We start from the raw sequence: 12,500 nt of genomic DNA, 5'->3' as shown, positions 1-12,500 counted from the left end.
TAAGGTCATTGACACCGATATAATTTGTTATGAATAAAGAATAAAAGGAAATTCAATTTAAAACAATAAAAGCAAAGATGTCCTCATAAAAGTAAATAGCTCTCAGAAGACCTGCTTCCGAAATAAATCTAATTATACCGCTAGCATAGTACGACACATCATTTCCAAGAATCTTGGCAAGGATGAACCTGCCCTCCTCAACTCGAGCTTCAAACAGATGTACAGTATATTTCTTTCGGTGCCATAAGTGGGGCATTCAGTCAACAAATGCCTCATTGTCAAGGGCACCAAACAGTTGTCGCAATATGGCTAGTGTTGGGCAGTTATCAGAAACTTGTGTGTCAACCGAGCGTGAAAATATCATGATAATTTTCATGTCTTAGTTATTAATGTTAATCGGTTTCCTTCAGCTTTGGTTGCTTCTCGTATGGTAGGACCTCGCATAGGACGTTATGACAATGGGGAGGACCCCTTGCCCATGGGATGCCCCACGAATGCCATCTTGGGCATGTTCATGCTTTGGTGGGGTTGGCTGGGATTCAACTGCGGCAGGTGAGAACTTTGAAATAATGCTTATCTATTTGTCTCTTCTATTGCCAGTACGATACTGTTTACAGTGTAGTGTGAAAAGTTTCTCACTTGGCAGGCCAACTTTTTAAAAACTTTGTGCTGCTAGAATTTTTACTCTTTATTTGAGGAAAATGTAAAGTTACCCCTGTAAAAGTGCAGTATGATGCAGTGGTATCATTATACTATAAAGATAATGATAATAAAAATTATGATAATAATAATTGAACAGGATTATTATTAAGATAAGAGGTACCCTAAATCTCTAACCTCGATAGTAGATAACTTGTAGCAGACACAAAGTTTTAATTGGGAGTATTTTCATAAATTATGAATTGGGAGCATGAATCCTTACACACAGTTAGATGTCTGGAGTGTCAATTTAAAAAAAAAATAATAATAATTTACTGACTGTAGTGTGAATCACTACATATCGGGTAAAGTTTAAGGTGTTAATTAACACATACAGTTTGAGTTCTATTATCTCGCATTTATTTATATTATCAAGTATGATTCCCCACATACCATTAGAGTTTGAAGTATCAAGTCTTACATTCAGTTTCAATTTCAGTTATAGCACAAAGTTAGAAATTGAAGTGGAAATTTTCACATTCAGTTAGTTCATGCAATGCAAGCGTCGATAATTACACATCGAGTATTGAAGTGTCAATACTGATAGAGCTAAAAGTGTAATATTTTTCATAGTGAGAATTTGAAGATTCCGTTCTGCTTTGCAGTAAGATTTTGATGTGTCAATTCTCACCCATGGATGGAGTTTGAGGTATGAACCCTTACTCAATCAGTTTACAGTGTGAATCCTCACTCAGAGTCAGAGTTTGAAGTGTGAATCCTTACTCAGAGCCAGTTTGAAGTGTGAATCCTCGCTTTGGGTCAGAATTTTAAGTCCAAATCCTCACTCAAAGTCAGAATTTAAAGTATGAATCCTCACTCAGAGTCAGAGTATGAAGTGTGAATCCTCACTTTGAGTAAGTTTAAATTGTGAATCTTCACTCAAAGTGAGAGTTTGAAGTGTGAATCCTCACTCAGAGCCAGAGTTTGAAATGTAAATCTTTACTTACAGTACAGTGATAGTTTGAAGTATGAATCCTCACACAGATGCAGATCTTGAAGTATAAATCATCACACAGAGTCAGCGTTTGAAGTGTAAATCCTCAATCAGAGTCAGAGTTTGATGTATGAATCCTCACCCAGACAGAGTTTGAAGTGTGAATCCTTACTTAGAGTCAGAGTTTGAAGTGTGGATCCTCACTCAGAGTGAGAGTTTGAAGTGGGAATCCTCATACAGAGTCATAGTTTGAAGTGTGAATCCACACTTAGAGCCAGAGTTTGAAGTGTGAATCTTCACTCAGAGTCAGAGTTTGAAGTGTGAATCCTCACTCAGAGTCAGTTTGAAATCTGAATAATTACTTTGAGTCAGAGTTTGAATTGTGAATCCTCACCCAGAGTCAGTTTGAAATTTGAATAATCACTATGTGTCAGAGGTTGAAGTGTGAATCCTCACTTAGAGTCAAAGTTTGAAGAGTGAATTTTCACTCAGAGTCAGTCTGAAGTGTGATTCCTTACTCAAAGTCAGTTTGAAGCCTGAATCCTCATACAGTCATAGTTTGAAGTGTGAATCTTCACTCAGAGTCAGTTTGAAGTGTGAATCCTCACTCACAGTCAGTTTGAAGTGTGAATCCTCACTCAGAGTCTGTTTGAAATATAAATCCTCACTCAGAATCAGTTTTGAAGAGTGAATCCTCGATCAGAGTCAGAACTTGAATTTTTGAATCTTCAATCAGAGTCATAGTTTGAAGTGCGGATCCTCAAACCGAGTCAGACTCAGAAGTGTGAATCCTCACTTAGAGTCAAAGTTTGAAGTGTGAATCCTCACTCAGAGTCAGTTTTAAATTTGAATAATCACTTTGAATCAGAGTTTGAAGTGTGAATCTTCATTCAGAGTCAGTTTGAAGTGTGAATCCTCTCTCAGAGTCAGAGTTTGAAAAGTGATATTTTACTCAGTCAGTTTGAAGTATGAATCCTCAAACAGAGTCAGAGTTTGAAGTGTGAATCCGCAATCAGAATCAGATTTTGAAGTGTTAATCCTCACTCAGAGTCAGAATTTCAAGTCTGAATCCTCAAACCAAGTCAGACTCAGAAGTGTGAATTCTCACTTAGAGTCGGAGTTTGAAGTGTGAATCCTCAATTTTAGTCAGAGTTTGAATTGTGGATATTCACTCAGATTCAGTTTGAATTGTGGATACTTACTCAGAGTCAGAGATTGAAGTGTGAATCATCATTCAGACAGTTTGAAGTGTTAATCCTCACTCAGGATTAGAGTATGAAGTGTGAATCCTTAATCAGAATCAGAGTTTGAAATGTGAATCCTCACTCAGAGTCGGAATTTGAAGTCTGAATCCTCAAACCGAGTCCGACTCGGAAGTGTGAATTCTCACTTAGATTCAGAGTTTGAAATGTGAATCCTCACTCAAAGTCAGTTTGGAGTATGAATTCTCACACAGACTCAGAGTTTGGAGTTGGAATCCTCACTCATTAAGTTTGAATTGTAAATTCTAAATTTGAGTCAGAGTTTGAATTGTGAACCCTCACTCAGATTTATTTTGAAGTGTGGATACTTACTCAGAGTTTGAAGTGTGAATCCTCACTCAGAGACAGAGATTGAAGTGTTAATTCTCAGTCAAAGTTAGAGTTTGAAGTGTGAATCCTCCCTTTTAGTCAGATTTTGAAGTGTGAATCCTCACTCAAAGTTTGAAGTGTGAATCCTCAAATAGTCAGAGATTGAAGTGTGAATCCTAACTCAGAGTATATTTGAAGAGAATCCTCAGAGACAGAGATTGAAGTGTGAATTCTCAATCAGAGTCAGAGTTTGAAGCGCGAATCCTCACTCAGAGTTAGAGTTTGGAGTGTAAGACCTCAAACAGTCAGAGTTGGAAGTATGAAACCTCATTCAGAGTCAGAGTTTGAGGTATGAATCCTCACTCAGAGTCAGTTTGAAGTATGATTCCTCCCTCAAAGTCAGAATTTGAAGTGTGAATACTTACCTAGAGTCGAAGTTTAAATTTTGAATCCTCACTCAAAATCTGAGTTTGAAGTGTGAATTCTCACTCAGATTCAGAGTTTGAAGTTTGAATCCTCACTCAGTCAGTTTTAACTGTGAACCTTCACTTAAAGTCGAAGTTTGAAGTGTGAATCCTCACTCTAAATCAGTTTGAAGTGTGAATCCTCGCTCTAAATCAGTTTGAAGTGTGAATCCTCAATCAGATTCAGAGTTTGAAGTTTGAATCCTCACTCAGTCAGTTTGAAGTGTGAATCGTCAATTTTAGTCAGAGTTTGAAATGTGAATCCTCTCTCAGAGCCAGAGTTTGAAGTGTGGATACTATTCAGAGTCAGATTTTGAAGTTTGAATCCTCATTCAGAGACAGAGTTTGAAGTTTGAATCCTCATTCAGAGACAGAGTTTGAAGTGTGAATCCTCACTTTTAGTCAGAGTTTGTAGTGTGAATACTTACTCAGAGTCAGAGATTGAAGTGTGAATCCTCACTCAGAGTGGGAGTTTGAAGTGTAAATCCTCACTCAGAGTCAGAGTTTGAAGTGTGAATCCTCACACAGAGTTAGAGTTTGAAGTGTGAATCCTCACTCTAAATCAGTTTGAAGTGTGAATCCTCGCTCTAAATCAGTTTGAAGTGTGAATCCTCAATCAGATTCAGAGTTTGAAGTTTGAATCCTCACTCAGTCAGTTTGAATTGTGAATCGTTAATTTTAGTCAGAGTTTGAAATGTGAATCCTCTCTCAGAGCCAGAGTTTGAAGTGTGGATACTATTTAGAGTCCGATTTTGAAGTTTGAATCCTCATTCAGAGTCAGATTTTGAAGTTTGAATCCTCATTCAGAGACAGAGTTTGAAGTGTGAATCCTCACTTTTAGTCAGAGTTTGAAGTGTGAATCCTCACTCAGAGTCAGAGTTTGAAGTGTGAATCCTCACACAGAGTTAGAGTTTGAAGTTGGAATTCTCACTTTTAGTCACAGTTTGAAGTATGAATCGTCACTCTTAGTCAGAGTTTGAAGTGTGAATCATCAAACAGAGTCAGAATTTGAAGTTTGAATCCTTAATCAGAGTCAGAGTTCGAATTGTGAATCATCACACTAAGTCAGAGTTTGAAGTGTGAATCCTTACACTGAGTTAGTGTTTGAAGCCTGAATCTTCACACAGTGTCATTTTGAAGTATGGATCCTCACACAGAGTCAGAGGTTGAAATATGGATCTTCACAAAGAGTCAGAGTTTGAAGTATGAATCCTCACAGAGTCAGATTTTGAAGTGTGAATTCTCACACAGAGTCAGAGGTTGAAATATGGATCAATACAAAGAGTCAGAGTTTGAAGTATGAATCCTCACAGTGTCAGATTTTGAAGTGTGAATTCTCACACAGAGTCAGAGGTTGAAATATGGATCTTCACAAAGAGTCAGAGTTTGAAATGTGAATTCTCACACAGAGTCAGAGGTTGAAATATGGATCATCACTAAGAGTCAGAGTTTGAAGTATGAATCCTCACAGAGTCAGATTTTGAAGTGTGAATTCTCACACAGAGTCAGAGGTTGAAATATGGATCATCACAAAGAGTCAGAGTTTGAAGTATGAATCCTCACAGAATCAGATTTTGAAGTGTGAATTCTCACACAGAGTCAGAGGTTGAAATATGGATCATCACAAAGAGTCAGAGTTTGAAGTATGAATCCTCACAGAGTCAGATTTTGAAATGTGAATTCTCACACAGAGTCAGAGGTTGAAATATGGATCATCACTAAGAGTCAGAGTTTGAAGTATGAATCCTCACAGAGTCAGATTTTGAAATGTGAATTCTCACACAGAGTCAGAGGTTGAAATATGGATCATCACAAAGAGTCAGAGTTTGAAGTATGAATCCTCACAGAATCAGATTTTGAAGTGTGAATTCTCACACAGAGTCAGAGGTTGAAATATGGATCATCACAAAGAGTCAGAGTTTGAAGTATGAATCCTCACAGAGTCAGATTTTGAAATGTGAATTCTCACACAGAGTCAGAGGTTGAAATATGGATCATCACAAAGAGTCAGAGTTTGAAGTATGAATCCTCACAGAATCAGATTTTGAAGTGTGAATTCTCACACAGAGTCAGAGGTTGAAATATGGATCAATACAAAGAGTCAGAGTTTGAAGTATGAATCCTCACAGAGTCAGAATTTGAAGTGTGAATTCTCACACAGAGTCAGAGTTTGAAGTGTGAATCCTCACATGCAAATTCTAATCCATTTCAGTACTTTTGGTATCACTGAGGAAAAATGGAAATACGCCGCCCGCACAGCAGTAACCACTCTTCAGGCCAGCATAGGCGGAGGATTAGCCGGAATGTCTATTTCTTGGTACAAGAACCATCGTCTGGAAATAGGAGATGTGGTCAACAGTGTCCTCGGTGCTCTGGTTTCAGTTACTGGTAGGTGGTCTCAGTTATTCTGGAGGATGCTTGAAGCTAGTTTTTTTGTTGTCTGGTGGATAATGTGAATGAGCTGTAGACAGCTCTGTGTAGGTTTTGATACATTTAAAAACAAATTTTAAGAATGTATCCTTTATAAGGTAATACAGTATAAGAGACGATAAATCAAAACTTGTACTTATTGCAAATGTTGTAGTTGTAAACTATAAAATGTACCTAAATTATATACTTTAAGTCGTATTGCGTAGGTATTATTAATACTAATAATTATGATAATATAAACCATCAGTTAAGGTCCAGACATCAAGAACATAAATAGAGAAATTAAGAGTACTTAGATTTTGTTTATCATTTTCTACGTACCCTCCAGACTCCTCCATTGACTGTTTAGAAATTAATTTATTCTGGTTATATTGCACCCAGTAGAATGTTGGTTTGATCTACACAAAACAGTTATGGTTCCTGGTTCTTGGTTCCTAATGGCTCACTTTGCAAAATAAGTTTGTGGGCACTTTATTAATAGATCGGAGCTAAGCTTCTTAGCTTATACTCAGTACTGTAATTAAAGTTTTTCCTGTAACCACAAACTAATGTACAAACTTAATGAAAATATCCAAAGTTTTATTTTTCCCCTTTCTACCTTGAAATCATTAAAGGTCATAGGCTACCTTGTTATCAATTTTGGTGGCCTATTTTGGTATTTTTAAACTTTTTTTTTTCACATTTATGGCCCGACTTATGTATTTCAGCTCTGTGCTAGGATTTTGCAACATATCAAATCTTATATCTTGTTTTTTGTTAACTTTCCTAATTTTGGGCATGAAAATGAATGTTCTGTACTATCTTCTTTGCACAGGTCGCAAACATCATTTATGTATTTTCCCCTGAAATTTGCTTTTATTTTGAGCATGTTTAACCTTGCTTTCAATATAAGGATTGCCTTGTTCATATCTATTTTCCTATTTATTCCCATCTATAAAGTTAATTTTTTCCTACCTTTCATCTTTTCTTCCATCTCTTCCATAATTCTTTTCTTAGATTATTTTTTTCAGGATCCTTTTCCCCCATTTCTTATTTCTCCTATTTTTCATTCTATATTTACTACAAATGTATTTAATGCTACTGCTTCAGCACTTTCCATAGGGGTTCTACAATTTTTCTAACGTTATCTCTTCACTTAATCTCTATTTCCATCAGATTTTATGGTGCTATGGAAAAGCATTATTTTCTTGTAGTCTATTCTATAAGACACTGGCCGTGTTCCTGTTTCTGCTATGATGCCCTAATATTGAGTGCTTTATGGCTGTTCTAACGTATTTCTTATTATTCTATATTGATAGTTTTTCAGATCTTTCATTTCTATATCTCAAATATTTCCTTTGTCTTCCAATGTCTTTTTTCCTACTCGCCTCGTGTCTCCATATTTACGTATTTCTTGATTCATGCACGCGACTCTGACTTCTTTTTATTCATACTTCCTTGATTCCCTTCTCTGTCCTATTTCTTGCGAATTTTTAAAGTTCATCTGTCAAGCATCCAGATTAGATAGCATTCATAACGAATGAGGCGTTAATACTATCTTGAAGAATATTCCATATAAAGGCATCATGCAGTTTTTTGCAGCAATAGTCGCTTATGTGTGTGTGTTTTTTTTTTTATATTGAAAGCTGGTTGCGCTCTCTTCACTTCCTGGGAGGCTCTCTTCGTAGGACTAGTAGGAGGTACTATTGCTGTTATGGCTATGCCACTATTCGATAAACTCCACATCGATGATCCCGTGGGTGCTACGTCCGTGCACGGTAGGTCAACCAGGTTGTTTTGAAGGATAAATATTTTCCTGCAGATTTGTTTTTAAAGAAGATATTATTAGTCTTTTTAAAACTACTAGTAATCGTGCCACTTGACAGTTTAGAATCATATAATCCAATATAGTTTCATCAACTCTAACAACAGCATCATTTTAAATCTAAGCTCTGGACTTTTGAAACTCAACACTGTTCTTCTTTAAGGAAACAATATATTGATGAATACGAGCATAGAAATTAGTAAGGAATTCTATACATGTTTGATCAAGTTTACCTTAATCTTGTGAGCATCCAAAGTATGGCAGTTACAACATGAATGCAGTAATGACTGCTGTGTTGTTCATTTTCAATAAGTAACCCATGTAAACAGAAAGTAGTTACCATTGATTATATATGTATATATATATATATATATATATATATATATATATATATATATATATATATATATATGAATGCAGTAATGACAGCTGTGTTGTTCATTTTCAATCAGTAAACCATGTAAACAGACAGTAGTTACCATTGATTATATATATATATATATATATATATATATATATATATATATATATATATATATATATATATATATATATATATACTGTATATATATATATATATATATATATATATGATATATATAATATATATATATATATATGTATATATATATATATATATATATATATATATATATATATATATATATATATATATATATATATATAAATCTAGGTTACTCGTATTAGTAACCTTTACTATTTATACATGCAATGATCTATCAGCAATAACCTGTCTCTACTCCCTTTCAGTCTTTAGAATTCGCGAATCACTATCAACTTATTTTCCATTCAAATAAAGGGAACGAAGAGATTACATTAACTTGTTCCATTTATTATCTTCTCCAACTTCGTTGCGACGGTTATGTTTTAATAGGCGCATATTTGTATGTTTGTCTGTCTGTGTGTTTATGATTTGCATAACTCAAAAACTGTATGACCGAATCTCATGAAATTTGGGGGAAATATTGGCCATGATCCAAGGACAATTTGATTAGATTTGGGAGTGATAGGTCAAAAGTCAAGGAATAGGTCACGAAAATGTAAAAAAAAAAAAAACGAATCCCAAAACTCAAAAAATATTAGACTGAATCTCGTGAAATTTGGTGGGATGATTGGTCAGCATACAAAGACAATTTGATTAGACTTTGAGAGTGATTGGGTCAAAATTCAAGGGAAGGTCACGAAAAGTTTTTTTTTTTTTTTTTTTTTGCCGTATCATGGCCAACTTTTATCTGAATTGCATGAAACTAGTGCCAAAATGTGTATAATTCAATTGCCTATCTTGTCATATACAACATGATATAATTATGTCATTATCCTTGTTTATTTATGTTTGTTTGTTTGTGAATCGTATAACTCAAAAACCATTTGACCTTATCTCAAGGACAATTTTATTAGATTTTGGAAGTGATTGTGTTGAAGGTCACGGTCAAGGTAACGAAAAGGTGAAACACTTTTTTATCCGATTTGCCTGAAACTAGTGCCAAAATGTGCATAATTCCATTGCCTATCTTCAAATATATAACTTGATTAGGCCTATAGGCGATGGTATGCGGTCTATCGAGTGCCTGAACTCGTTCGATTCTAAACTAGGTTGGTACTGATAAGCAAATACAAAAGAGTGAGAGGGTCTAGACTCTAGAGAAAGAAAAGTTAAGTGTGTCTATAAAAGTCATATAAATTTATATACACACACACACCACACAAACACACATATGCAATATGTACCATAAATAATTGATATACATATATATATATATATATATATATATATATATATAAATATATATATATATATATATATATATATATATATATATATATACATATATATATATATATCATATACATATATATAGTATATATATATATATATATATATATATATATATATATATATATATATATATATATATATATATATATTCATTTATTTATATTTATATTTATATATATATAGATAGATAGTGTGGAGAATTTTTTAAGTGACGACTGGGAACTTGTTAGTCAAGGAAAGTTTCCCTACGTCAGTTCCTAAAAGATCAACAGGGGAGGATAAGCAGCACTATCGCTCAGGGCACAAACACCCTGTGAATAACTTTACTAACAATAGTTCACTAACCATCACTCTTAAATGCAAAAAAAAGGAAATTGTACTCTGTCCAGAGGCCTAGAAACTCCACATGTGAAATAAGGTAATTTGATGGCCTACTCTAGCTTTGTCAGGACTAAGGACATCTACACTCTTAGGTTCTGTTTCGGCTTCGTCCCAGGGACCCCAGTCAGGTGCTGGACAGGAATCTTACGTTAAGTAATTGAGAAAATGGCAAAAAATGGGAGCAGTGTAGTATAAAGTAAAGTAAAAGTTAAAGATATGGATCTTTACCTTCGAAGCAGATAGATTCAATACTAAGTCATTCTCTAACACACTTATGACTTACTTAGGCTTACTACTTTCAAAATATCGGGTATACTGTCCCGAGATTAAATAATCATAATAGACATAATAAAATAAATGAAGGAGTAAAAATACGACGAGGTTTATTTAACCTAATCTTGATTTATTACCCAAATTTTCATTAAAAGAAATCGACATCTGAACAAAAAATAAAAGTATCAACACAAAATGTGAGGTAATAAAAAGAAATGCAAAATAATGAAAAATGATTGCTTAGACACGTGGTCTTCTGCAATGGTCAATAATTGAACTGTGGTCGGACACGTGGCCCATGTGACCCAGAGACTGCTAGTCTCGAAAGCAAAAATATATAGAAACAATACATACAATACCACCGCACACAGCCGAAATATGTAACAGCCAGCTAAACCTAAGTCAAGTTAAAATTAGTCTAAGCTAAAACTGGGGGAATAAGTGGCCACATATTTTTACCTGCTCTCCTTGCAGAGGACCGTCCTTGTCCTCAAATGGCTTTTGAAAGAATAGATAGGTGCACAGTTTGCACAATGCGCCCTTGACTGGCCCACCCCTGGAATCCTCACCTTTTGCAAATAGGGTTTACCAGGCTCGTGTTCTTCCTATCTCCACTCGGTAGGTCTTGGTGTGAGTAGAGTTTTGGGAGGGGGGGGGGATGGCGTTGAGCCAGAGGTGCAGATTCAATGACCAGTGACCAGGTCTGTCAAACGGCCACAACTGCTTCAGTACGAATGGGCCGAGGGCTAACGCTAGCCTCGTGCGGCTTTACCTGGCTTCACCCTCCAAAACAGGTGACGGACGTTGAGCGCAGGGAACCCAGTGGAGGTGCCATCTCGGGACTTTAGGACAGGACAATATATTGTTTCAAGGAGTGCATAAGAGGCAGGATTTTGCACAAAATACTTAAAGAAATCTTGCTGCTCTAAGGGAGTTTACATATACAATAATCCTACCTATTCTGGCTTGCAAAAATGAACAGTTTAAATAATAAATTAGCATTGGACTGGTGCGATGGGCATACATATGAAAATTAACAAACCTTAATTGGTATTGGGAAATAAAAGCTGCTGTCAAGTCAGCAGTATTAAGATTGTGTTCAAAACCAGTTTAATAATTTATCTCGACCCACGTAGTTTGAGGAAAGAACCATCATACGCCAGCGCATAAGACTTTTTGCTGTGCGTATCTACGCTGTGACGTCACGAGCATGGCGTGCGCTTTTGTCAAAAGGTTTAGTTGATATAAAGTAGTTCTCTCAATGTTTCGGTAAAGAAAACTGAATGTAGGAGGGAACGTTTAAGGGGGTAGCTACAGTATTAGTAGAGAGCCTGAAATACGAATGAAAGAAAAATTCTTCACAGATAGATCGATAGTTAGATAGATAAAGTGATAAATAGATTCACGTTGTATTTTATTTTATATTACTATTCAATTTTCTGTAATCTTTTTAATGTAAATTCAAGGTCTCTGTGGTATGTGGGCCATGATAGCCATCGGACTCTTCGTGAAAGCTGATGGAATCTTGAAAATGACCAATGGAAATTCTGGTCTTTTTAGAGGTGGGTTCTGCTGAAATTTTAAATTTCCTTACTTACATGTGGTGTTGGTCATGGGAATTCAAAAGAAGTTAAAAATTTATTGAAATTTATGTTCTAGAGATTGCTTTTCTGTGTTCAGTTCAGTAATGATAATAATAATATTTGTAAGTTTCATGAAAAATAATTGCTGCCTCAGTAGCGTTAATTTTGCAGTTGAGGTTTTCTATTGCTCGTGTACCGCTCAACTGCAAAATTGCCCTACAGAGGCTGCAATTATCTTTAATGAAATTTGCCTAAAAGAGGGTCTACTCCCAAAATAATATTCGCAATAATAATAGTATTAATAACGCTAATAAAGTCCACCCAACTCATTGCAGGAGGTGGATTCTACTTACTGGGTATTCAGACATTGGCGTGTCTTTGCATCATTGTATGGTCGATGATCTCAACATTCACCATCCTCAAGGTAAAGAGCTTTCCAAAAGAGAAATTAGCTGAAAGGAAGTACTTACACAGTTACACAGCCGTCGAATAAAGTTCGTCAATAATGAGCAAATTTCTGCCATAAGTTTATGATCAATAATGTCGCCTAATAGATTGGTTCG

General features: G+C 35.4%; 1 protein-coding gene across 2 annotated transcripts in view; it reads left to right on the top strand.

The window, feature by feature from the left end:
* Positions 1 to 12,500, top strand: part of LOC137654542 (putative ammonium transporter 3) — a 99,005-nt gene that overhangs the window by 81,121 nt on the left and 5,384 nt on the right. For both annotated transcript variants that reach the window (XM_068388269.1, XM_068388268.1), the window contains 5 exons: positions 411 to 552; positions 5,881 to 6,056; positions 7,724 to 7,855; positions 11,821 to 11,916; positions 12,273 to 12,361. In XM_068388269.1, coding sequence (XP_068244370.1) covers positions 411 to 552; positions 5,881 to 6,056; positions 7,724 to 7,855; positions 11,821 to 11,916; positions 12,273 to 12,361 — 635 coding nt within the window. The remainder of the gene's footprint in view (positions 1 to 410; positions 553 to 5,880; positions 6,057 to 7,723; positions 7,856 to 11,820; positions 11,917 to 12,272; positions 12,362 to 12,500) is intronic.

This window comes from Palaemon carinicauda, chromosome 15 (genome assembly GCF_036898095.1).
Source record: "Palaemon carinicauda isolate YSFRI2023 chromosome 15, ASM3689809v2, whole genome shotgun sequence".
Classification (NCBI taxonomy): Eukaryota; Metazoa; Arthropoda; class Malacostraca; order Decapoda; family Palaemonidae; genus Palaemon; species Palaemon carinicauda.
The sequence above is the reverse complement of the archived record's forward strand: the minus strand, read 5'-3'. Positions and strand labels throughout refer to the sequence as shown.